Source organism: Corticium candelabrum, chromosome 8 (genome assembly GCF_963422355.1).
Source record: "Corticium candelabrum chromosome 8, ooCorCand1.1, whole genome shotgun sequence".
NCBI classification, from domain to species: Eukaryota; Metazoa; Porifera; class Homoscleromorpha; order Homosclerophorida; family Plakinidae; genus Corticium; species Corticium candelabrum.
The window spans coordinates 6,791,466-6,816,465 of record NC_085092.1 but is presented as its reverse complement, the minus strand read 5'-3'; the positions used below and the strand labels follow the sequence as shown (position 1 = coordinate 6,816,465).

At 40.1% G+C, this 25,000-nt stretch overlaps 2 protein-coding genes and 1 long non-coding RNA gene across 3 annotated transcripts in view; all 3 read right to left on the bottom strand.

The window, feature by feature from the left end:
- The window catches only part of LOC134183546 (myotubularin-related protein 6-like), a 6,255-nt gene extending 3,745 nt beyond the window's left edge, over positions 1–2,510 (bottom strand). Inside the window, exons 1-2 of the mRNA XM_062651124.1 lie at positions 2,168–2,510; positions 1–122 (exon numbers count right to left, since the gene is read on the bottom strand). The exon at positions 1–122 is cut by the window's left edge and continues 36 nt beyond it. Coding sequence (XP_062507108.1) covers positions 1–18 — 18 coding nt within the window. The 5' untranslated portion in view covers positions 19–122; positions 2,168–2,510. The remainder of the gene's footprint in view (positions 123–2,167) is intronic.
- Positions 2,511–2,823: 313 nt separating this feature from the next.
- On the bottom strand, positions 2,824–11,399 carry LOC134183732 (probable serine/threonine-protein kinase DDB_G0281745). Its single transcript, XM_062651327.1, has 6 exons — positions 11,392–11,399; positions 11,255–11,327; positions 5,852–5,919; positions 4,669–5,143; positions 4,111–4,433; positions 2,824–3,577 (listed from the first exon to the last, which is right to left on the bottom strand). Exons 3-6 carry the CDS (start codon positions 5,855–5,857, stop codon positions 3,098–3,100), a joined length of 1,284 nt encoding a protein of 427 aa, XP_062507311.1. The 5' UTR covers positions 5,858–5,919; positions 11,255–11,327; positions 11,392–11,399; the 3' UTR covers positions 2,824–3,097.
- Positions 11,400–11,475: 76 nt separating this feature from the next.
- Positions 11,476–20,488, bottom strand: LOC134183731 (uncharacterized). Its single transcript, XR_009970544.1, has 4 exons — positions 20,125–20,488; positions 16,099–16,197; positions 13,220–13,333; positions 11,476–11,502 (listed from the first exon to the last, which is right to left on the bottom strand). It is a non-coding gene; the product is annotated as an uncharacterized LOC134183731 (long non-coding RNA).
- Positions 20,489–25,000: the final 4,512 nt, after the last annotated feature.

Here is a 25,000-nt window from a genome sequence, read left to right as displayed (position 1 = left end):
GTCGTTGGGAATGCCCATTCGACCAAACTCTTTCTCGTGATGGAAGATAGACCAGCCGTTCTCGCGGCTGAATTTCTTCTCTTGTGGTGAGTAGTGAAACGCATATAAATCATTATATGAATCTACAACATCAACAGAATGACTCTTCACGTCATTATGTGTGTACTGGCAGTGTACCACAAATCGGTTGCCCAGGAGACCGGCACAACCAAAAATATGTCCGGGAAACTGAAACAGCAAACTATGGTTGCCCAGGGACAACTAGCTGACAGCTACCCTACCTACCAGCTTGACTTTTCCTTCCTCAGCAAGCATGCCCTCATTCGTATATCACTGGTGTTAACTAGCAGCGCACTGTAGAAAGGTACTCTAAAGTAAAGGGACCTTGGTTAGTAAACTTAATTATAGATAAGTCTACCGTTTTGCAGACCTACTGAGAGCATTTAGGTGTCATAGATGACAGATCAGATATCTGTGTGTCCTTTCCTAATTCAATAATTAACTGCCAGATTGGGCGTGACCTGTAGTGTCAAGAAGATGCTACTTCCTGCCATTTATGCTTGTGCTTGCTTGTAACATAGAAGCACCCAAACGGAAAATTGCAAACAAGCATCCTATCTATCTGTGTTTCTCTATTCTTTAATTAAGACAATGGCTGCAAATCTTAAAATCATGATGGACAGGATTTCGCCTTTTGTTGCAGAGTCCTGTTTATCTTTACCCTTGTGATGGCCCTGCAAATCAGTTGCCATTCTGTATCCAAAAAGATGGAAACTGCCAGTTTAGAGCGGCGAGTCAGCTTCTCACAGGTTGTCTGTCTGTCTCTCTATCTGTCTGTCTGTCCGTCAATACATATATTTCTTATACAAGACTAATATAATTATTACAGTCTACAATACGCTAAAAATCAGCAAGTTCTATGACAAAGAGGACCCAAGAGGTTTCTAGCTATGACTAAGAGTCAAACAGCTGACAATAAGCTAACCGAGTTACGAATGGCACCAACCGAGTCACCACTACACTGGACTCTGCTCATCTTCTGCAGTAGCACTCTTGCATTGCATTGCTACATCACAATCACAATCGTGTCGTCCAGTAATTTCGAACTCGTCTTGTCTGCACTCAGTTGTCTGTCTGTCTGTCTGTCTGTCTGTCTGTCTGTCAATACATATATTTCTGTCTGTCTGTCTGTCTGTCTGTCTGTCAATGCATCTTTCTAATTTATACATCAAGGTTAATACATCAATGCTAATACATGTGATAAAATGTAAAAGATTTATGTGCACTGTTTGTGTGTCTGTTTGTTTGCTAGTTGTATTTGCCTGTCTGTAAATACGTATATTTTCATAATCAACTATAGCACAATAGCAATAGTGGTCATGGATTTAGTCTATGGGCTACCAGAATAATGACCGGGCAACTAAAAATTTCACGTATGGTTGCCCGGGGACACCTTAGAGATGAGATGATTTGTCGTACTCAGTGCAGTATATCACCCCTGAAAAAGTATAAATAAATAATAAATAAATAATTAAATAATTAATAAATAAATAAATAAATAATAAAATCATAAATAAAAAATAAGAATAGATAAATAATAAATAAATAAATAAGTAAAAAAATTAAATAAATAATAAATAATATATAAATAAATAATAAATAACTAAATAAATAATAAATGATAAATAAATAAATAATAAATAATAAATAAATAAATAACAAATATATAAATAAATAATAAATAACTAAATAAATAATAAATAAATAAATAAATAATATAATAAAAAATAGATAAAAATAAATAATTAATATATAAATAAAAATAAATAATAAATAAATAAATAAATAAATAATTAAATAAATAATTAAATAAATAAATAATTAAATAAATAATTAAATAAAGAAATAATTAAATAAAGAAATAAAATAAATAAATAAATAAAAAATACATAAATAAATAAATAAATAATTAAATAATTAAATAATTAAATAAATAAATAATTAAATATAAAAATAAAAAAAAATAAAAAAATAAATAATAAACACATAAATAATAATAATAAATAATAATAAATAAATAAATAATAAAAAATAAATACAAAATAATCATGCAAAATTTTGACAAGTAAGCTATCTTGTATCTTTGTTGATCATGCTTAACACTCACTTGGTTTAGAGAAGTGCACCAGAGTATCATAGATGTCTTGGCATTCACGATCTTTAGCAATGATGAATGTCAATGATCTGAATGTTTTGTAGGTTATCTTCAAGGGCGAGCCTTTTGTGTTTAATGGTAGCGTTTCCACTTGTAAGATGTGAGTATGCAACAGCTAACCACAAAAACACAAATTGGAAGACACACACCACATAAACAAAATTCTGGTGCCTACAACAAAGTCCTAGATGTGACATACAAATACAAACAGATGGACAGACTGACAAACTAACTGAGAGACAGACAGACAAACAGACAAACAAATATACAAACAAGCAAACAGACAGACAAATTGACAAACCAGTAAATGGACAAACAAACATACATACAAACATGAGACATGTATACACGTACTGTACCTAGCCTCGTCCCCAGACTCTCTCGCGATAGTCTTGTCCGGTGCCCGTATGTTAGAAAAATTAATGACTGAAACTGTTGCTTAATTAAGTTAAGTTAACAAAACACTCTTTACAGGTTGCTGTCATGTAATCCCCACCACTGTACATTGTCTTCTTCAATGGAACTTTGCTGTACAACTAAATTTAGTAATACTACTGGAGTGGACTTTCACATGATAGGGTAGAACGACAAGATGCAAACAGTTGGACATGTCAACAGAAAATTTATTAACAACAGGAAATGTACAAATACTAAACCCTATTATCATAACACGTGACAAGAGTGTACACATCAAACCTGCCAATAACAATATCAAAGTTCAAACACTGAAAAACGCTACTTCAAACTTGTCTGGTCAATCTAAGAATACAGAGTGCAAACATAGCTTATTGCTATTGCTAAGTAATGTTGTCACAATGTGTAAGAACACAGAAATGATTTCAAGTAAGAAATACAACCACGTGGTTCAGTGACATGTCCACATCACCAAATGGGCTGAACAAGAGTGACATCGGCCACTCCATCCATCTTGCCCTTTACCATTCGTTTAGGAGGACACGCTTTATACTCGTCTTTCCCACGAATAAGACTAATGATATTGCGAGCTTCGGCTGCTGTTGGTCGTGTGGCAGGATTATCTCTCATCAAGTGTTTACATAAGGAACGGACGTTCAGCTGACGGATGAGTAAGACTTGATCCATTCTTTTTCGACGGTCTGGAGTAACAGCAGTGAACAGCTCACACAGGGTCACCGCCATACTGTACATATCCGTCTCCTTGCTTTTTGGTAGAGCTGGAGCATCAAATCTCTCCGGTGCTGTGTATTCTGGACTGAGAAGACCGGCTGAAAGTGAAGCATCTTGAAAACGAGCGGCTCCTAGATCACCCAGTTTGGCTCTCATCGTTGCAGTTACCAGGATGTTCCTTGGACAGATGTCACCGTGGAGAATCTCCATGGGTTGCTATGACAACATAAGAACAGAAACAATCAAGAAAAGAAACAAAATATCTACATGGATATCGTAGTTGTCTGAAGAGTTACTTGTAAGTCTGTGTTGATCCTTCCGTAATTGACAACTCTGTATAATTTAGGTTGTTTACGTTCTTATCCTTCACTTATGATGCTCATCGACTAAACAATCTATATATAACTGTGTGATTACTAACTGATATATTCATCATTCCATATAACTGTCAGCCTTAAAGCTTGCCTTCCTCCCCACTTGTTTCATTACCAGCATGTTTGTCTCTGTCTTCTCCTTGTCTATGAATATTATAATAGGCTAAGATATGAAGCTCAAATAATCTGTCCGTCTGTCTGTCTATATGTCTGTCTATATGTCTGTCTGTCTGTCTGTCTGTCTGTCTGTCCGTCTGTCTTTGCTAATCTGGCATTCGTATAATCACCTCAACTTTACTTACAATTTTGATAATTTACGTGTGATTGAGATGGCATCACCACATGGTTCAACCCTATTTCATTTACTTTTCTTACCATCGAGTGAATGTGATCCAATCCGCACAAAGAATCATGTGCCATGTCAACTTTTTCTCGTACAGTGAGAGGTGCAGCATCTCGTTGACATGCATCGATCACACTAGAAACGGAGCCGCTATGTAATTCCATGATAATCCACGCCTTCTTGACTTCTTTCTCCAGAGTGACACCACAAACAGCAGCAATGTTGGGATGATGTATCTTCCATGCTACAGACGCTTCTTGTTGCACAAGTTGAATGTATCGTTCAACATCAGCCAAATCATCATACAAACGCTTGACAGCAACAGGACAGCCACACCAATATCCAATACAAACAGCTAAATCACAATACAATTTCTTAATTTCTAGTTTATACAAACAAACCTACCAGGCACACACATGCAGGTCAGCTCTAAGTGAAAATGTCAAGTAAAATGCAGTTCAAGTCATGTTGAGCCATGTGCTGACCTGTCCCAGCATTTATCGTTAAGCCAGCACAAGCCGGCCTTAGACTAATAGCCAGTTGTGTCATGTAAATTCTATGAGTCTGGCCTAATAAGATGTGCATCTCACCTCCATAGGATCCACGTCCTAGTTCTGTGCCAGTCAATTGAATGTCACGTAAGGGAATATTGAAAACTTGGTTTTCTCGTTCTTGCTTGTATCGTTCAATTGCAGCATCGGCATCTGAAAGCAGCTCTACAATGTTAGCCTTTTCTATTTGCTCTTCAGTTAGTAATCGCATAAGATTTTCCTGCTCCACGCTCATTTGCTCAATTTGTTGCCGAGCTTCATCAAGATCCTTCTGAACGTTGCATTTGTCGTCTCGCTCTCGTTGTAATCGTCGTCGTAGATCTTCTTTCTCCCTTCTCTCGTCTCTCAGTGCCATCTGTAGATGTGTGATCTGTCGTCTCAAATCATCAATTTGCCTATCTCTTGCTAAAACGTCTTGTGTCGGTTGCTCTATCTGTTGAATCTGCTGTTGTACCAACTGCTGATCTACCGTTCTCACCGCTACTGTTGAAGATCGCAGTATGGGTGTAGTCGTCTGTACAAATCAAAAGAAATTCTTACAATAATAAGATGAGTACAGCACACAATATACTAGCCAGTAAGTTACACTGTAAGATATCCCATTATATTACAAACATGGCACACCCACACGATCATGATAAATGCAGACTATTTTAGAACGTTAAAATGCATTGATAAAACACATAGCTGCACTGCGATCTCTCATGCCTCATCCTGTATTTAGACAAACTACTAGCAGTCTGTTCATGCAAGGCTGTACAGAAAAACTGAGAAAGAAATTTGGTCCCACTTAATGAACGTTGAGATCAATACTGTACTTTGTCTTATGTCTTTGCACTCTCTCAAAGTGCTCATATGTGTATGGTCTCATCTCGATTCCAAATAAAACTCATCAACCCAAATCATTCTTTCTTCCTAACCACAAGTACCGTAGTATATCTTTCTGTTCAGAGACCATTACACTATCCCAATGTGTGTGTGGCCGTGCATGCTAGAAGTTAGCTACACCCCAGTGCACACCCACTAGCCAAAACAGTTCTATTAGATGCTTATTCTTCTGGTAATGTATACAATATATTCTAATTGATAAGTGGTAGTCTTGACTGTCTTTGGTATGGAAACCATAACTTAGTTTAAACACACACTAGACAACTAGCTACAAAAAAGAAAGAATCCCTACAGAAATCAAACTAAAACACTGATACTTAATTAATCAGCTGACCCTCATTCTTCCCGTCACTGGTGTGGAGGAATGACAAGCTGCTGCTACCACTGTGGAGCTTGTACAACCTTTAAAAACAAAGCAAAAATAAATGGAGGATTAAGTAAATTTACTTTCAATAACTAAATTTCTACATACTAAGTAATACTAAAATATTTATTGTAAACGACTATCTTACAATGTTTCAGAAAAACTGCCTCATGGAAAGTAAGTATGGCAACGCCAAATTTCCTAAAATATCGAGTGCAGCTTCCAGAAAATTTAGCTTATGGTTAAGATATTATAGAGTTAGGATTAAAATTAGGATTAGAGTTAGAGTTAGAGTTACAAGGCTTGTTCACAACATTGACGCTGACATGCATTCAGCTGAGTGTCAACATCAAAGACACCTCCTTGATGCAAGCAGCATCCTTTGATGTTGACACTGATGCTAATGCTGCAATAGGATTCATTTCTAGTCCAGCGTCAACATCGGCGTCAGCATCAATATTGTGAATTGGGCTTTAGGGTTAGAGTTAGTGGTTGTGCTTGATCTCCAAGACTGTGATTTGTAAAAAAATTGGAACGCCCATGCTCAATTTCCTGCCGTGTCCTACCTTCTGTGACAACAAAGTGAGTCAACTTTGACGGCTAATTATGTGATTACCAATAAACAATATGAGATAAAAATTTCAGTTGACATGTAATGAAGAACTCTAGTATATAAATGTGTAAGTAGCAGTGTTGTTGCTAATAATACAAACAGTTTATCAACAAGAGTCTCAAACTTTGAAATGATCCTCATAAATAATGTCTATTGTATGACGTCATTGGTTAGTTTACATAGTAAACGTAGGTGAACATCAGGAGTAGAAGATTACAGAGGTTAGCCAAACCTTTGTAATGTCAATAGCTAGCGGTTAAACTATGCATTAATACAAATGGCTGTGAGAACGTTGCATTGTTTGATTAGCATCATTCGGTTAGCATTGTCTAGCTGGTAGCTTTCTTGATATGAGTAAGCACACTAGTCATTCAACCCGACGAGCATCGCCCCTCACTCTTCCTCAAGAAATTGCTTTGCTTTCAGACGTGTCAATTCGATTACTCCTAGACCAATATCACCTTGCCTCCACTGGCTCCAGACCGGAACAGATCAAGCGACTGTCTGCTGCTCTCTTTCCTACTGACAGAGCGACTACAACAACTACAGAGCCGACAGCAGCTTTATCCATGGCGATGACAATGGAAACACGCCTACCATGGCCATGCAAATCGACAGCACATCACTAGAGACTGTGATCCAGTCAGCAGTACAAGCATCAGTAGCTGCCATGTCTCAAGCTATTCGTCCCATGCTAACCCGTTCAAGATCCAGCTCAGGCTCTTCCCACCACACCACAAGGGAGGGCCGTACCACGACGCGGAGTCGCAATTGTGGGAACCGGAACAACGACAGCAGCCGAAGCTCTTGCTCATCATCAAGGTCTTGATCACCACACAAACGACGGTTTAGATCGCCCAGTCGCCGTTCCTGCACAAGATTAACATCACATCGTTCCAGCCCTCGCACATCTCTCGGCCACGCATGGACGGCAGCAGGATCTAGCAATCAACTGGCATCCTGAATGCTATCTAGGAGGACAAAGAGGAAGATACTAGCAGGTGAATATGTTGACTTTGACACCATACTTACTGAAGTAACAACTAACATGGAAGAGTCCCCATGGCAACAAAAGCATCGGTATCCTGTCCAAAGTGCAGGCATGTCTGCGACATCGGCTCGCGACTTCACGCTTGGTCTGCATACTCAGCTACAGTCTTACTAGCGGATCCAGCGCAAGGTTACAAACTTATCGGCTACCAGTCTATAGTCGCACAAGCTAACTCGAAGTACCAAACCTCAGCCTGGCTAAAATACGATAGAGCCTTTCGTTATTTTGCCAGCAGGACCACGAGTATAACATGGAACACGATCGACCATCACATGTGGGCTCAGTGCTTCACAGGTCGTGCAGCAACCTCGATCACCTGCTATACATGCAGCCAACCAGGTCACGTGGCAACAGACTGTGCACACACCGACCAGTCCTTTCGTCCCCCCACGCAAGCAACCACATCTTCCGGTAACATCTTCAATCACTCTTCGGGCAAACCCAAAATCTGCCATCTCTTCAATGCTGGTAGATGCAAGAACCAAGCCTCACCTAGCCTGTGCAAATACCGACATAAATGTTTCATCTGCCACGACGATCACCCTGAGGCCACGTGTTCCTGCAAGGGCACCAATAAACAAGCATAAACCAAACACCCCACTTCAGTCTGAGGTTTACAATGTCACTAAACAATCACCCTGATCGTATGTTTGTTGAATCACTGCTTTGGTCACTACATCATAGTTTCAATCTTGGCTACAATGGTGCACGTTACTTTCGTTTATCTTCCAACCTAAAGTCCACACTCAAGCAAAAGGTTACTGTCCAGCAAGGCAGGGCTCGAAAAATAGGTCGTCAAGTCGTCATTTGACGTTAAATTTTACAACGACTATAGCAGACAAAGGCTAGTTTGTAATGGCTTTCTCAGTATGCAGACGGATAGCTGTACTGTAATGAAACATGTGCCGCTTCGCAGTTGACGCTCGCATTGGGACATTTGTTGTACAATGAATGACATGTACGCGTAGTAAATTATTATGCCAACAGCATACGTTGACAAACTGGTCATATACTGGATAATGAAATGGGGAGTGCGAGAACCATCTCAGGATTCCGACAGAGTACAGACATGAAGTTTACAACCAGGGAGCACGTGAGGAAGCAGAGACAATGGTAAATCCTGTAGATCACAATAGGGTAGATATGATTTTAGTAGCACGAAAATGGACAACTTTGCAATGTGATATGTGGAAGTCTGATAGAAACCCCACCTTGTTTTGACAAAGAGAGGTGTATGCGTTTAATCACTAATTCAATTAGCTATCACTATTGCAAAGATGTCTTAGCTCTGTCTAGTGTAACACGTCGTATCCATCGACTCAGCGGTAATGTGTGGATACGCTTGGTTGCATGCCATTGTGAAGTACGGAATACTGTGCTGTATGTTTTACTAGACCCGTACCCAGTCCTCTCCTCGCACGCACTCCAAAATGACCGTATACCACTAAACAACATGATTGATATCAACATGACGTCCTAGACTAAAAGTTTTGACGACCTAAAATTTTTGGAAACTCTTCAAATGTCGACAACTAGTTGGACCAATTTTTTCCAGCCTTTGGATTTAGAAAGCGAACGTAGTGACATGGCTGGCGCTTACAACAAACTCCCTCTGCCAACTCTCCACTGCTCTGGCATAGGTGTTGTTCCAAAGTAAAACAGTAGCTGGAGACTGATTATGCACCTGTCCTGGCAGACTTAGTATTAGCAACGGCGTTGACCCGGAGGAGTAACACTTGCGGTACAAGAAAATTGATGATGCCACTGCCTTCGTGAAACACACCGGTCAGGGTTGCTGCATGGCGAAGATGGACTTGAAACATGCCTTTCGGATCTACTGGGAGTTTATTGGGACGGCCAATACTACGTCGACAAATGCTTGCCCTTCGGTCTACGATCCTCAACGAGTGCCACATTAATCGTGTTCTACACTACCTCGACGGTTTCTTCTTTGACGAACCTGACAACTACACTTGCCGTGCATCCATGACACGGGTGAAGGACAAAGCCTATCAGCTGGGCGTACTATACTGATGGAGTGGAGCAAAGAAACAGGCCCGACTACAACCTTAACTTTCCTAGGCATTGAACTTGACTCCGAGGTGCTGGTTGCTACGTTACCTCCTGAAAAACTGAGGGATCTGATGGATAAAAATTAACCAATGGCTGTCACACCGTAAGGCGACCAAGTGCGACTTACAATCCATAATCGGTAAGTTTAGTTTTGTATGCAAGGTCATTCCGACAGTCCAAAGTTTCTACGCCGACTCATTGACCTGACAACCTCAGTCCGGTTGAGTCATCACACCATGTCTATGTTAATAGCAAAAACTAGGAAGGATTTCCATTGGTGGTATTGCTTTCTCCCGTCCTGGAATGGGGTGGCAATGATGCCGGATGTCCATCTCTCTGCCGCCGCAGACATGGAGCTCTACATAGATGTGCCCGGCTCCACGGTGACTGGCAGTTGCACTAGACGCTGGAATCGAGGAAGTCAATAGCATGACAAGAATTGTTTGCCGTCGTCATAGCCTGTTTGATGCGGGCAAGCATTGGTCTGGCAAGCGAGTTTTATTCCACTGTGACAATCAGAGCGTAGTCGACTTATGGCAACACGGCTCATCCCGCTGCCCCAATCTAATGGCACTCATCCGTTGCTTGTTTTTTACGGCGGCAAACATTAACTATACTGTCGTTATTAGACATATACCTCCCACTCCTTGCCTTTCAATCACTATCAAGATCATGAATCAAATGAAATCGGTGCTGTGAGAACGTCTTGACCTATCAACTGACGACCATCAGATGTATTGGGCCGCCTTTACCGTGGCCTTCTTTGACTTTATTCGGTCCTTGGAATTTACGATTCCGAGCCCAGCAGTTGTGACAAAGACCGAAAGCTATTACGCCCTGATCTCACAACCGACGACAACGGGTATCGGCTGCACATCAAGGCTTCTAAAACGGACCCGTTCTGCTTGGACGTCGACTCATTTCTTAGACGGACACACCATTCAGTCTGTGTGGTAAAGGCGTTGAAAAATTACATGGCCTGTTCTAGAGCATCAGATCTACCACTATTTGCACATGCAGACAGGTCATATCTGTTGAATTTGATGGTCTCAGGTTGTATCCCAGCACCCTGGTACACACGCAGTCTCCTGGCTCTCTTTGGGGTAGCGTGCCATTTGGGGGAGGGGCCTTGTTCAGGTCAGTCTTGGCCCAACATTACGAGTGTATCTCCACTCAGGTTGCAACGTCAATGCGACTAACAACTTTGGTGCAAGCCAGTTGTCTCATGTACGTCATTAAACAAAATAGGTTCTGTGATGGTGTGTTGAGCCTCCAACGTCAACTCCACTGACCTCTTGGGCTCAAGCGGGGTGTGACAGTCTCCAACGTCAGCTTGACTGACCTCTTGGGCTTGACTACATGGTGGTTCTAACGGCCGTTGATCCTCTACCGCCACCCTGAGTGACCTCTTGGGTTCATACCACTTGTCGGAGCTCAGCGTATGACATGACAACTCTGGTTAACCCATTGTTCACAAATCCCTCACAGCCTGCCACATTGCCCCATTGAAGCCCACAATGTCTTGTGTCTACGCGGTATCGCAAGTAGCGGACATGTTGCTAACAACACAGTAGTGTATTACGAGTGATGTTAATGTCTGTATGACGTCATCAAATGTTTCTATTGTCTCACTTACTTGGATGATCGTTGTCAGCAACTGCAGTTGTACTATCTGTGATGTTTGATGCTGAATTTCCAGCAACAGAACTCTAACATCACACACAACCACTAATCAATACACACAACCTATACTGTGTGACAATCAGCTCATACATTCTCATTCAATCCCTTAACGTGAGAAATAATACGAGAACGAATTTCTTTCTGTGAACTATCATCAAAGCGCAACCATCTTTCTGCAGCTTGTAATGGTGTTTGTCCTTCCTGTCCAATAATAGACAGTATTATTAGTGCAATGAAACATAACAATATCACACAGAACAAAGTACATATAATCAATAAATAGTTAACCAGCTTATTATCCAGCACATACACAATGCACAATCAGCATAGCAAGTGTGTGATAAAAGTGAATGTTAGAAAGACAATATGAATAAGACAAATGTCATGCAGTTGACTAAACATTTCTTTAGCTGTTGTGTCACACACTTGTAGAGAAACTCATTCTAGTACTGCTCACACATTCATTAAGACAACTGATGTTCACTGCTGTTTCAGTCATCATTCACAATCAACACGTAGCCATGTCATATGCTGTCGTGTGACTGACCAATGAGGATAATAATTCATTACTCTCCATGAATTCCAATATCATAATCATGACTTCAAACAAAATCGTTATCAATGTATGATTTCACTAAATACAGTCCCACCTCCATCCAGTCACACCACCAACTAACAACATTATCACTTCACCATTATAATTTACAATACCACTCTACTACAATACAAACAATGTCCCTCAATGTCCTTATCTAATAATGTTTCTTATAACTAACTAATTAACACCAGCAATGACAATGAGCATATGTGCTGCATTCCAATTGTCCATCCGTCCCTTGCTCCGTCTATCCATCCACAGAGATATTACCGTAACCCTAAAGCATGCGTGTCTCCAGTTAATGACTGCTCACATCTGTCATCTTTTATCATGCTTAACACGATGCTCACAAGAACACCATGCTTTAGAGCGTTGCAACGTGATTTGGGTCGCATTGGGAGGGGTTCACAGTAGGGGATGCGGTATTGTATAACTCGAATGCTGAACACCATTCGGTGAGCCGAACTACATTGAACCATATGATCATCCGAAGCGCCAGATCAATAACATCACAGACACAACCGTCCAGATCGTCGAACACAGAACACATCCAAACCGGAGTACTAGTTCTAAACCATCCGAAGCAAAGGGTTTCTTGACCGCCTAAGGCACCAGGCTTCAAATCCAAGTAGAGCCCACCCAGACTGTAAGGCTGGACTCACTTACGTAACCATACCCCCCCCCCAACCCCATTCCCTCCAGAGTTCAGCCTGCCAGACCCAAATGCAACTTAAAGCAAGCAGACACCAAGCCAGAGTCCCACGGGCACACGTGGCTGCCGGTTGCAAAGGGATTCTCCTGAGTGTATCCGCTGAGATGCGGACGCAGCATCGATAGCAGTTGCTAGACCAGCGACCCAATGTCTGGATCAACCAAGGGGCATACCCGCAGCTGCAGCAGTTGTTGCTGCACCGATACAGAAGCTATGACCCGTGTAGAGTGTCTCCTTGATGCCGGCTGCATATAACAGTAAATGCAGACGAGCGGTAAACGATCTGTGAGTTAAGTACACACCATCAGCACGTCGAAACAATGGATCACCAAGAGTGCCTTCACGAATTGCCAGAAATCGGTGTGGAGCTCGAACTGCGCAGACAGAATGCCCAGATGGATAAATGCAAAAGGTGTGGCCCAGATGGAACGGGTCTGTCTTTATTTATCTGTTTGTTCTTCTTGCAACATTTCAGAATATCTTTAATTATTAGGCAGAGTTCACAATCACTGCTGTCACCATTTATAGATTAAGCTTCACCAAATGTGAGCTACATACTCCACATTAGCAAGACATACTGTAAGCAAACACAACAAATGTACACTTACATTGTTCACTGTTGACACATCAGCTCCTGATGATATCAACAACTTGACAATTGACAGATGACTATCACAACATACTCCATATGAGCAGGAAAGATGTAAAGGTGTTGATCCATCCTAAAACAAGCAGTTGAAATGAGATACAAAAAACAGTAAACAACAAGAGATTATAGTAAGTAAGCTGCTCACAACACACGTGCGTGTCAAATTCTGTCACACTGCCATTGCAACTTTGTCATCACTTAATCTTTCTTGACAACACCACACACAAATTAAAGTGTTTGCTCATGCATCTAATAATTGGCGAGCGAAGCGAGCCTCTCTCTTGTCATGTCAATTGAGCTCGAGATATATTATATTTATATATTTATATATTTATATATATGCGTACGTCAGCACTTGTCATATGGATTTACGGCAAAAAAGAAAGACAAATCGACAAAATGACGATGCCAGATGAATGCAATTTTGACTCCGTAACATATGCGCTAAAATTGAAGCAAGGGACCCTTTTCGAGGGGTCGACTTAATTGTAATTTCTTGGCGAGAAGAGTAAAACAACTCTCAATTTTGCTCCCTTACGCGACTAACGAGCAAATGAGACTGATACGTGACAAACGGAATGGAAAAGAAAAGCTAAAAGAAGAGAAAAGTCTGTTTTTTGAGTTTCCGCGCGTTACTTTGACAGAAATTATTGCTACGCAACCATTATCACGCGACTACGCGACCATTGTTACGCGACTATCTCAGTAAACGAGTGAGACGATTGAAGCGTGAACGAAGAATTGAAGACAACTATAGTATTTTGCGTTCAATTATCCGATTCCGGCAATCAATTATCCGAATTGGGCGTTCAGTTATCCGATTCGGGCATTCAATTATCCGATGTTCTGTCCTAATTAGAAGTAGCAAATATAGAAATAATTATTTTAGTCACACATTTCTTTCATGACGTCTTTCTATGATGCTCACTCACGTTTCAGCTGAACAATAAATAATTGATTCAAGAAAGGTGGGAAGGCGAAGTAGTGAAATTCGAGCTCTAGATTAGCTAAAAACCCACTATGATGCATGATGGACTGTTGTATGGTATCATGAAAGAGGCGCTGTTTACAAAGTATGCAGATTGCACCATGATTGACAGAGCAAGGCGTTGTTGTAGGCTTTGTAGATATGTAGATTTAGTTCGCTCTCAACAGCTTAGTTAGACCTCCGTGGAGACGTGGGACACCAAGATTTGTGCAAAGGAAATTATTGTACAACACAAACTAAAACTTCACGCTAAAGTCAAGATTAATTAATAATTATTGCGCTTAGACAGCTGATGAATGATGATATTTGAGCAGCTGCCCAACCGCAGACTATGTAGGTTATTCAGTTTTCCATGATATTGCACAACAGCCGTAAGCAACGGATAATTGAACTCCTGAATCGGATAATTGAACGCCAAATACTATAGAAGGGCAACTGAAAGTCTGTTTCTTTAGTTCCCGCGTTTGTTTGACAGAAACTATTGCTACGTAACGCAACCATTGTTACACAAATTATCACTCAATAGGTAAAGACAGAACACCATCGCTCGCAAGACACAATGCTAACCGAGCATTTTACTAGTTTTCATTCAGCACTGACTCATGCCAGCCCGCGCTGGCCCGGTTAGGAGAGCTCGTGTGAATGGGGTATAACACTCGTATGTGTCATACAAGCCTCTTACATCATCCATCCCTATTAACTGCATACAAACATCTATTATTACATTCTTGTGTCTAATGCTGCACAACAACTCGACCATCATGGTTTGCTGATATAAACAGTGAAAGTAAATCTTGCCAATAACATTCTATCCAGTACAACAAACCTCCTGTAGTTGCATTGTAATATAATCTAATGTATTATCCATAACACAACATATAAACAAGGAATAAGTGAAACAACACACTCAACAGTTACTACTTCATGCATTTTCCTAACCCCTTCAAACATGCATCCTCATCTATTGCATAAATTTAGCCCCGACCCCAAAAAGGCGTGGTTAAAGTTGGTGATGTAGGTGATGTTATATGTTGACCCTAACCCTAATTGGAGCTCACCAAGACATTAAATTTGGACGATACACTGTACAGTCGAGTTCCCGCTGTAGGCATCAGGAATTTGTGTTGTCGTTTTGCATTTATATGCACGCACTCCTACTGTTTTGTCTGCCATCACTGTACTATGATTATCTATCTATCTCACACAGGCATCCAAAAAGGAGGTGTTTGAAAGTATGAAGTTCAAGGGCCAGCAGTGCATCTATAGCTCTGCTTCACTAATTTTCTATTTACGTTTATTAGGTTATCTAAGCCATTCCTACAAAGAACCCCCAACGAGTCATAACTTGATATCTATGACTCTATTTTAACGTGTTGTCCAGTTCACTACACTTGTAAATAAGGACCTCTCCACCTCAAAGTTGTAAAGTCAATATTACAATGACTTTTACTGTACAAGTTAATTTAGTACAATAAGTGTCTCTACCAAACACTCAATTGGTATGCAAATATGAATGTGAATGACTTGTGACTACTAATGTGTGTTGGGCTTCACAATATTACTACTGGAAATTTCAAATATTTTTCTTTTTCTCTCTCACTCATCCACTAACACTCGTCTCTCTTCTATTCTCTCCAGTTAATTCTTACTGTTACAACACTTTCACCAATATTCTCTCTCGTAGCTTCATTGTTTCGCTGTAACCTACATGCATTGGCCTTATTGTTCTTTCTAATCAAACTTGCACACTTCACTCAATTACATCAACTAATAGACCAAGTAACAATTATACCAGCCTTACAATTCACAAAATAAAAAACACAAATACTGTCACAAGCAAACACACTCACATTATCCCTTTCTTCTTTGTTACAACCTGCTGCCAATAATTTCTCCACAACAGACAAATAACCATACTGACAAGCACAATGTAGAGCTGTCCATCCACGCTACCATTGATAAGAGACATCACATGTTATTATCAGTGAGTACATTATGAATACATGCATCTACAAGTATCAACACCAACTGACTATCAAAATAGCACATCAACCTCACATACAACTCACCTCTGTCCTTAACCAAACACAATTCCATAATGTAACCTCAATACTCTAATCCTTTAACTGTTACACAAGCAAACACTCAAATTGGTAGCCACATACAACATTTTCTATGTGTAATTTAATATTCATCTAAAGTAAATCTAGTAAAATCAAGTCATCACTAAACCAGTTTTTGTCAAACTTTTTCAATACAGTAAGCACATTTGCTATAGAACTTCATCCCACCCTCCTGTTCAGCATCAACAAACAAACAAACAAACAAACAAACAAACACAAGTGCACATACAATGCAAATACTGTTACAGTAGACTCTAGGTAGCTACAAGAGTAAAAAAAGGATATCACCATAAGCTTACTCTAAACAAGCTAAATTGACTTCCAGTCTGTCTGTCAAGTTGCCATCTATGTTTGTACACCTGTATGTTTGTAAGGGTGTGTCATGTTAAGAGCCAATCAGTAGTCGTTTTGAGACACATAAAATAGCTGACATAACACTAGCTTGTCACCTTGAATCACTCTTGGAAATTTGTTGAGCCAATCAGCAGTCCCTTGGGACACCAACAATAGGTGACATAATAATACCCCTGCATTATGACAAATAGGCTGAGATGTTGTATCCATAGCAATAAAGTTAATAAGGTCAAACTGTTGTGGAACTGAGAAGTACAGAGTAAAGTTCGAGTAATAGTTGTACAGGTATGTTAATTTTTACAAAACAAACGAATTCCTCCTTCTTCAAGAAGCCAAGGGAAGGTCCCATGGGATACTGTTGCACATGACCAACATATGTCATACACAATCTTCAAGAGAGCAATATGTTTTAGATGTAAGACTGATGATGAATGATCGATGTAGTCTAGCAAGAAAGATTCGTAGGAAACGTTAAAGCTGCTTTGTTTTGGATCCTGTCGCTAAATGTCGCTTCACAGTTATTTCCCATGGAGATACAAGAGACCTACGAGATCTCTAGCTATGGCAAACTAACTGAACGAAAGATGATAGCAATGGCTCCATGAAAGCATGATACTGTGGTAATCGCGTCCACCTCAATAGTTATCTTCAAGTGATGCAAGAGCGCTACATCAGAATTGAGAAATAACGTGGACGAGCCCACTTTGTGCAAGAGTTATGCAGATATCATGCATGTGCATGTGCTGAATTCAAAATATCTATAGTGTGGGACATTGATGATATTAAGTTAATTATCTTTAATCACATCAACAGGAACCCTGTTTTTTCAAAGAATTATACATTAATTCTAGCAACAAGCTAATGATTAATTAATAATAATGACAATAAATAGACAAAAATTAATAAAAATTTACAGTAATATTCACAATAAATACACACACACACACACACACACACACACACACACACACACACACACACACACACACACAAATGCATGCTCGCGTGCACACGCACGTGCATGCACGCACACGCATGCACACACACATGCACGCATGCACATGCACACACACACATGCACGCATGCACATGCACACACACACACACACACACACACACACACACACACACACACGTATTATGTATCCAACAAAATACGACATTCCTCAGTCCCACTAATGCATTGAATGTTCCTACATAAACTTGCTAGTACAAGATTTCTCGTAAATCAGAAAAGCACATCTACTAAACTGTGTTGCTAAGAAAATTTTTTGTGTTGAGTTATAAGTGGATGCTAGAACTATAATATGTGTAGATCTAACACCATAAACTACATCATCATTGTCATCATCTTCATCACCACAACCACGACTACCATAATCATCATGTCATTTTCATTGAGTTAACTGCAATCTTGTGCACTTACAACAAGCTCTTTACAAACAATAGGTGTGGTTTACGATGTAGTGTGTGTGTATGTGGCATAGTACACAGCCAACCGACCTGTCCTTCCAAAGTGTGGCAGCTCTGCATTCAGCTGCTTAATTACACATCACAGTTTAATACCCCATTCACACGAGCACAGTTCCAAACTGGGCCGAGCCGAGCCAAGCCAGCCCGAGCTAGTAAAGCAAGCCAGCTCTTGTTCACACAACGTGTAGAGAAAGCGAGCCAGCCGCTATAGTAGGCGTGTTCCTTGGTGCGCATGCTAGCTATGTTGTTTGTAGAGACAATGTACACCCATTCGTAAGTAGCCTCGGCCTCCAAGACCCGTGTGGGAGGACGATTATGAATCGGCGCTACACGGGTCTGGGACGCCGAGGCTAGCTCGTAAGTATCCCCCTTCCTTCATTTGTTCCGCTAATTTGACGTAAACTTCCCTGTTTCTAGCACAGCCTTCAATTTGAACCTGGATGCTGTCCTCACCCCACAATGTTATGAGGTACAAGGTTTCGTGTTCTGACCACGCCATTTTCGTATGTATTGAGCATGCGTGGCCATCAGACAGGCTTGGCCCGCATTCACACGACGATTTGAAGACGCGCTAAACCGAGCCAACCCGTGCTGGCACGGCAAGTTGTGGTGGGCCAGGCCAGCACGGCTCGGCATGGCTCGGCCCACATTCACAGGACGATTTCATTCAGCACTGACCCATGCCAGCCCGCGCTGGACCGGTTAGGAGAGCTCGTGTGAATGGGGTATAACACTCGTACGTGTCATACAAGCCTCTTACATCATCCATCCCTATTAACTGCATACAAACACCTATTATTACATTCTTGTGTCTAATGCTGCACAACAACTCGACCATCATGGTTTGCTGATATAAACAGTGAAAGTAAATCTTGCCAATAACATTCTATCCAGTACAACAAACCTCCTGTAGTTGCATTGTAATATAATCTAATGTATTATCCATAACACAACATATAAACAAGGAATAAGTGAAACAACACACTCAACAGTTACTACTTCATGCATTTTCCTAACCCCTTCAAACGTGCATCCTCATCTATTGCATAAATTTAGCCCCGGCCCCAAAAAGGCGTGGTTAAAGTTGGTGATGTAGGTGATGTTATATGTTGACCCTAACCCTAATTGCAGCTCACCAAGACATTAAATTTGAACGATACACTGTACAGTCGAGTTCCCGCTGTAGGCATCAGGGATTTGTGTTGTCGTGTTGCATTTATATCACGCACTCCTACTGTTTTGTCTGCCATCACTGTACTATGATTATCTATCTACATCTCACACAGGCATCCAAAAAGGAGGTGTTTGAAAGTATGAAGCTCAAGGGCCAGCAGTGCATCTATAGCTTTGCTTCATTAATTTTATATTTACGTTTATTAGGTTATCTAAGCCATTCCTACAAAGAACCCCCAACGAGTCATAACTTGATATCTATGACTCTATTTTAACGTGTTGTCCAGTTCACTACACTTGTAAATAAGGACCTCTCCACCTCAAAGTTGTAAAGTCAATATTACAATGACTTTTACTGTACAAGTTAATTTAGTACAATAAGTGTCTCTACCAAATACTCAATTGGTATGCAAATATGAATGTGAATGACTTGTGACTACTAATGTGTGTTGGGCTTCACAATATTACTACTGGAAATTTCAAATATTTTTCTTTTTCTCTCTCACTCATCCACTAACACTCGTCTCTCTTCTATTCTCTCCAGTTAATTCTTACTGTTACAACACTTTCACCAATATTCTCTCTCGTTGCTTCATTGTTTCGTTGCAACCTACATGCATTGGCCTTATTGTTCTTTCTAATCAAACTTGCACACTTCACTCAATTACATCAACTAATAGACCAAGTAACAGTTATACCAGCCTTACAATTCACAAATTAAAACACAAATACAGTCCAAGCAAACACACTCACATTATCCCTTGCTTCTTTGTTACAATCTGCTGACAATAATTTCTCCACAACAGACAAATGACCTTTCTCACAAGCATAATGTAGAGCTGTCTGTCCATCCTACCATTGATAAGAGACATCACATGTTATTATCAGTGAGTACATTATGAATACATGCATCTACAAGTATCAACACCAACTGACTATAAAAATAGCACATCAACCTCACATTCAACTCACCTCTGTCCTTAACCAAACACAATTCCACAATGTAACCTCAATACTCTAATCCTTTAACTGTTACACAAGCAAACACTCAAATTGGTAGCCACATACAACATTTTCTATGTGTAATTTAATATTCATCTAAAGTAAATCTAGTAAAATCAAGTCATCACTAACCAGTTTTTGTCAAACTTTTTCAATACAGTAAGCACATTTGCCATAGAACTTCATCCCACCCTCCTGTTCAGCATCAACAAACAAACAAACAAACAAACAAACAAACACAAGTGCACATACAATGCAAATACTGTTACAGTAGACTCTAGGTAGTTACAAGAGTAAAAAAAGGATATCACCATAAGCTTACTCTAAACAAGCTAAATTGACTTCCAGTCTGTCTGTCAAGTTGCTATCTATGTTTGTACACCTGTATGTTTGTAAGAGTGTGTCATGTTAGAAGCCAATCAGTAGTCGTTTTGAGACACATAAAATAGCTGACTCCCCGCGCATTATGACAAATAGGCTGAGATGTCGTATCCATAGCAATAAAGTTAATAAGGTCAAACTGTTGTGGAACTGAGAAGTACAGAGTAAAGTTTGGCTAATAGTTGTACAGGTCTGTTAATTTTTACAAAACAAATGAATTCATTGTTCTTCAAGAAGCCAAGGGAAGGTCCCATGGGATACTGTTGCACATGACCAACATATGTCATACACAATCTTCAAGAGAGCAATATGTTTTAGATGTAAGACTGATGATGAATGATGGACGTAGTCTAGCAAGAAAGATTCGTAGGAAACGTTAAAGCTGCTTTGTTTTGGATCCTGTCGCTAAATGTCGCTTCACAGTTATTTCCCATGCAGATACAGGAGACCTACGAGATCTCTAGCTATGGCAAACTAACTGAACGAAAGATGATAGCAATGGCTCAATGAAAGCACGATACTGTGGTAATCGCGTCCACCTCAATAGTTATCTTCAAGTGATGTAAGAGCGCTACATCAGAATTGAAAAATAACGTGGACAAGCCCACTTTGTGCAAGAGTTATGCAGATATCATACATGTGCATGTGCTGAATTCAAAATATCTATAGTGTGGGACATTGATGATATTAAGTTAATTATCTTTAATCACATCAACAGGAACTCTGCTTTTTCAAAAAATTATACATTAATTCTAGCAACAACCTAATGATTAATTAATAATAATGACAATAAATAGACAAAAATTAATAAAATTTACATTAATATTCACAATAAATACACACACACACGAATGCATGCACGCGTGCACACGCACGTGCATGCACGCACACGCATGCACACACACATGCACGCACGCACACGCACACGCACACACACACACACACACACACACACACACACACACACGTATTATGTATCCAACAAAATACGACATTCTTCAGTCCCACTAATGCATTGAATGTTCCTACATAAACTTGCTAGTACAAGATTTCTCGTAAATCAGAAAAGCACATCTACTAAACTGTGTTGCTAAGAAAATTTTGTGTGTTGAGTTATAAGTGGATACTAGAACTATATTATGTGTAGATCTAACACCATAAACTACATCATCATTGTCATCATCTTCATCACCACAACCACGACTACCATAATCATCATGTCATTTTCATTGAGTTAACTGCAATCTTGTGCACTTACAACAAACTCTTTACAAACAATAGGTGTGGTTTACGATGTAGTGTGTGTGTATGTGGCATAGTACACAGCCAACCGACCTGTCCTTCCAAAGTGTGGCAGCTCTGCATTCAGCTGCTTAATTACACATCACAGTTTAATACCCCATTCACACGAGCACAGTTCCAAACTGGGCCGAGCCGAGCCAAGCCAGCCCGAGCTAGTAAAGCAAGCCAGCTCTTGTTCACACAACGTGTAGAGAAAGCCAGCCAGCCGCAATAGTAGGCGTGTTCCTTGGTGCGCATGCTAGCTATGTTGTTTGTAGAGACAATGTACACCCATTCGTAAGTAGCCTCGGCCTCCAAGACCCGTGTGGGAGGACGATTATGAATTGGCGCTACACGGGTCTGGGACGCCGAGGCTAGTTCGTAAGTATCCCCCTTCCTTAATTTGTTCCGCTAATTTGACGTAAACTTCCCTGTTTCTAGCACAGCCTTCAATTTGAACCTGGATGCTGTCCTCACCCCACAATGTTATGAGGTACAAGGTTTCGTGTTCTGACCACGCAATTTTCGTATGTATTGAGCATGCGTGGCCATCAGACAGGCTTGGCCCGCATTCACACGACGATTTGAAGGCGCGCTAAACCGAGCCAACCCGTGCTGGCACGGCAAGTTGTGGTGGGCCAGGCCAGCACGGCTCGGCCCACATTCACAGGACGATTTCATTCAGCACTGACCCATGCCAGCCCGCGCTGGACCGGTTAGGAGAGCTCGTGTGAATGGGGTATAACACTCGTATGTGTCATACAAGCCTCTTACATCATCCATCCCTATTAACTGCATACAAACACCTATTATTACATTCTTGTGTCTAATGCTGCACAACAACTCGACCATCATGGTTTGCTGATATAAACAGTGAAAGTAAATCTTGCCAATAACATTCTATCCAGTACAACAAACCTCCTGTAGTTGCATTGTAATATAATCTAATGTATTATCCATAACACAACATATAAACAAGGAATAAGTGAAACAACACACTCAACAGTTATTACTTCATGCATTTTCCTAACCACTTCAAACATGCATCCTCATCTATTGCATAAATTTAGCCCCGGCCCCAAAAAGGCGTGGTTAAAGTTGGTGATGTAGGTGATGTTATATGTTGACCCTAACCCTAATTGCAGCTCACCAAGACATTAAATTTGAACGATACACTGTACAGTCGAGTTCCCGCTGTAGGCATCAGGGATTTGTGTTGTCGTGTTGCATTTATATGCACGCACTCCTACTGTTTTGTCTGCCATCACTGTACTATGATTATCTATCTATCTCACACAGGCATCCAAAAAGGAGGTGTTTGAAAGTATGAAGTTCAAGGGCCAGCAGTGCATCTATAGCTTTGCTTCATTAATTTTCTATTTATGTTTATTAGGTTATCTAAGCCATTCCTACAAAAAAACCCAGCGAGTCATAACTTGATATCTATGACTCTATTTTAACGTGTTGTCCAGTTCACTATACTTGTAAATAAGAACCTCTCCACCTCAAAGTTGTAAAGTCAATATTACAATGACTTTTACTGTACAAGTTAATTTAGTACAATAACTGTCTCTACCAAACACTCAATTGGTATGCAAATATGAATGTGAATGACTTGTGACTACTAATGTGTGTTGGGCTTCACAATATTACTAATGGAAATTTCAAATATTTTTCTTTTTCTCTCTCACTCATCCACAAACACTCGTCTCTCTTCTATTCTCTCCAGTTAATTCTTACTGTTACAACACTTTCACCAATATTCTCTCTTGTTGCTTCATTGTTTCGTTGCAACCTACATGCATTGGCCTTATTGTTCTTTCTAATCAAACTTGCACACTTCACTCAATTACATCAACTAATAGACCAAGTAACAATTATACCAGCCTTACAATTCACAAAATAAAAAACACAAATACTGTCACAAGCAAACACACTCACTTTATCCCTTGCTTCTTTCTTACAACCTGCTGTCAATAATTTCTCCACAACAGACAAATGACCATTCCGACAAGCATAATGTAGAGCTGTCCGTCCCAACTACCATTGATAAGAGACGTCACATGTTATTATCAGTGAGTACATTATGAATACATGCATCTACAAGTATCAACACCAACTGACTATAAAAATAGCACATCAACTTCACATACAACTCACCTCTGTCCTTCATTCAATTTAACCAAACACGATTCCTCACAATACAATGTAACCTCATTACACTAAACATTTGACATCACAACATGCAAACAACCAGACCAGCAGCCATGTGACTAGATAGTCTAACTGTCCACAATCACAAATCTGTCAATTAAGTGTGGTGGGCAACACTAGTGGTCAGGTGAGCAGACAGATTGCCATGCAAACTACATCATCAATCATATCAACCTTACTAAACAACAAATCTCATCTTTTCATTTAAAAATAACTCACTAACAACCCACTCTCACAATATTTTCTAATTTCAACAAAATATCAAAACTATCTATTCATTCTAACTGTGACTGTTAGCACCTTTCTCTAGCATATACATTCAACTGTTCAATCAGACAGGCACAAATACAATGAGCATCCATTAATATTTCTATTCATTTTAACCACAGGAAAGAGATGCCATTACCATTACTAACTAAACTCATTTATTTAAACACAACAAACTGCATTCAAATTTGCACTCTTACCACATCCTCATGATAGTTTATGTTTGCTTGATGTTGTAGCAGCAAGTCTACCATCTCAATCGATGAATTAGCACATGCTACTTGCAACGCTGATGGAATACCATACACACGACCATACACACGACCATACCATCTCTACGAAATACACAATTGGCTACTAAAGTCAATGAAGTTTGTGCAGTGTAGGTCACGTGACATGTGTAAAGGGCGTGACCATATTAGAACGACAACGACAGCAAAGCAACGACGTAGGAGCGCATGAGACGAAACGATTCATTCACTAA

Coding starts and splice junctions, on each gene's coding strand:
- LOC134183732 (XM_062651327.1), bottom strand. Junction 4,434..4,668: donor AGGACGTGGATCCTATGGAG/GTGAGATGCACA, acceptor ATTGTGATTTAG/CTGTTTGTATTGGATATTGG. Junction 3,578..4,110: donor TGGATCACATTCACTCGATG/GTAAGAAAAGTA, acceptor ATGTTGTCATAG/CAACCCATGGAGATTCTCCA.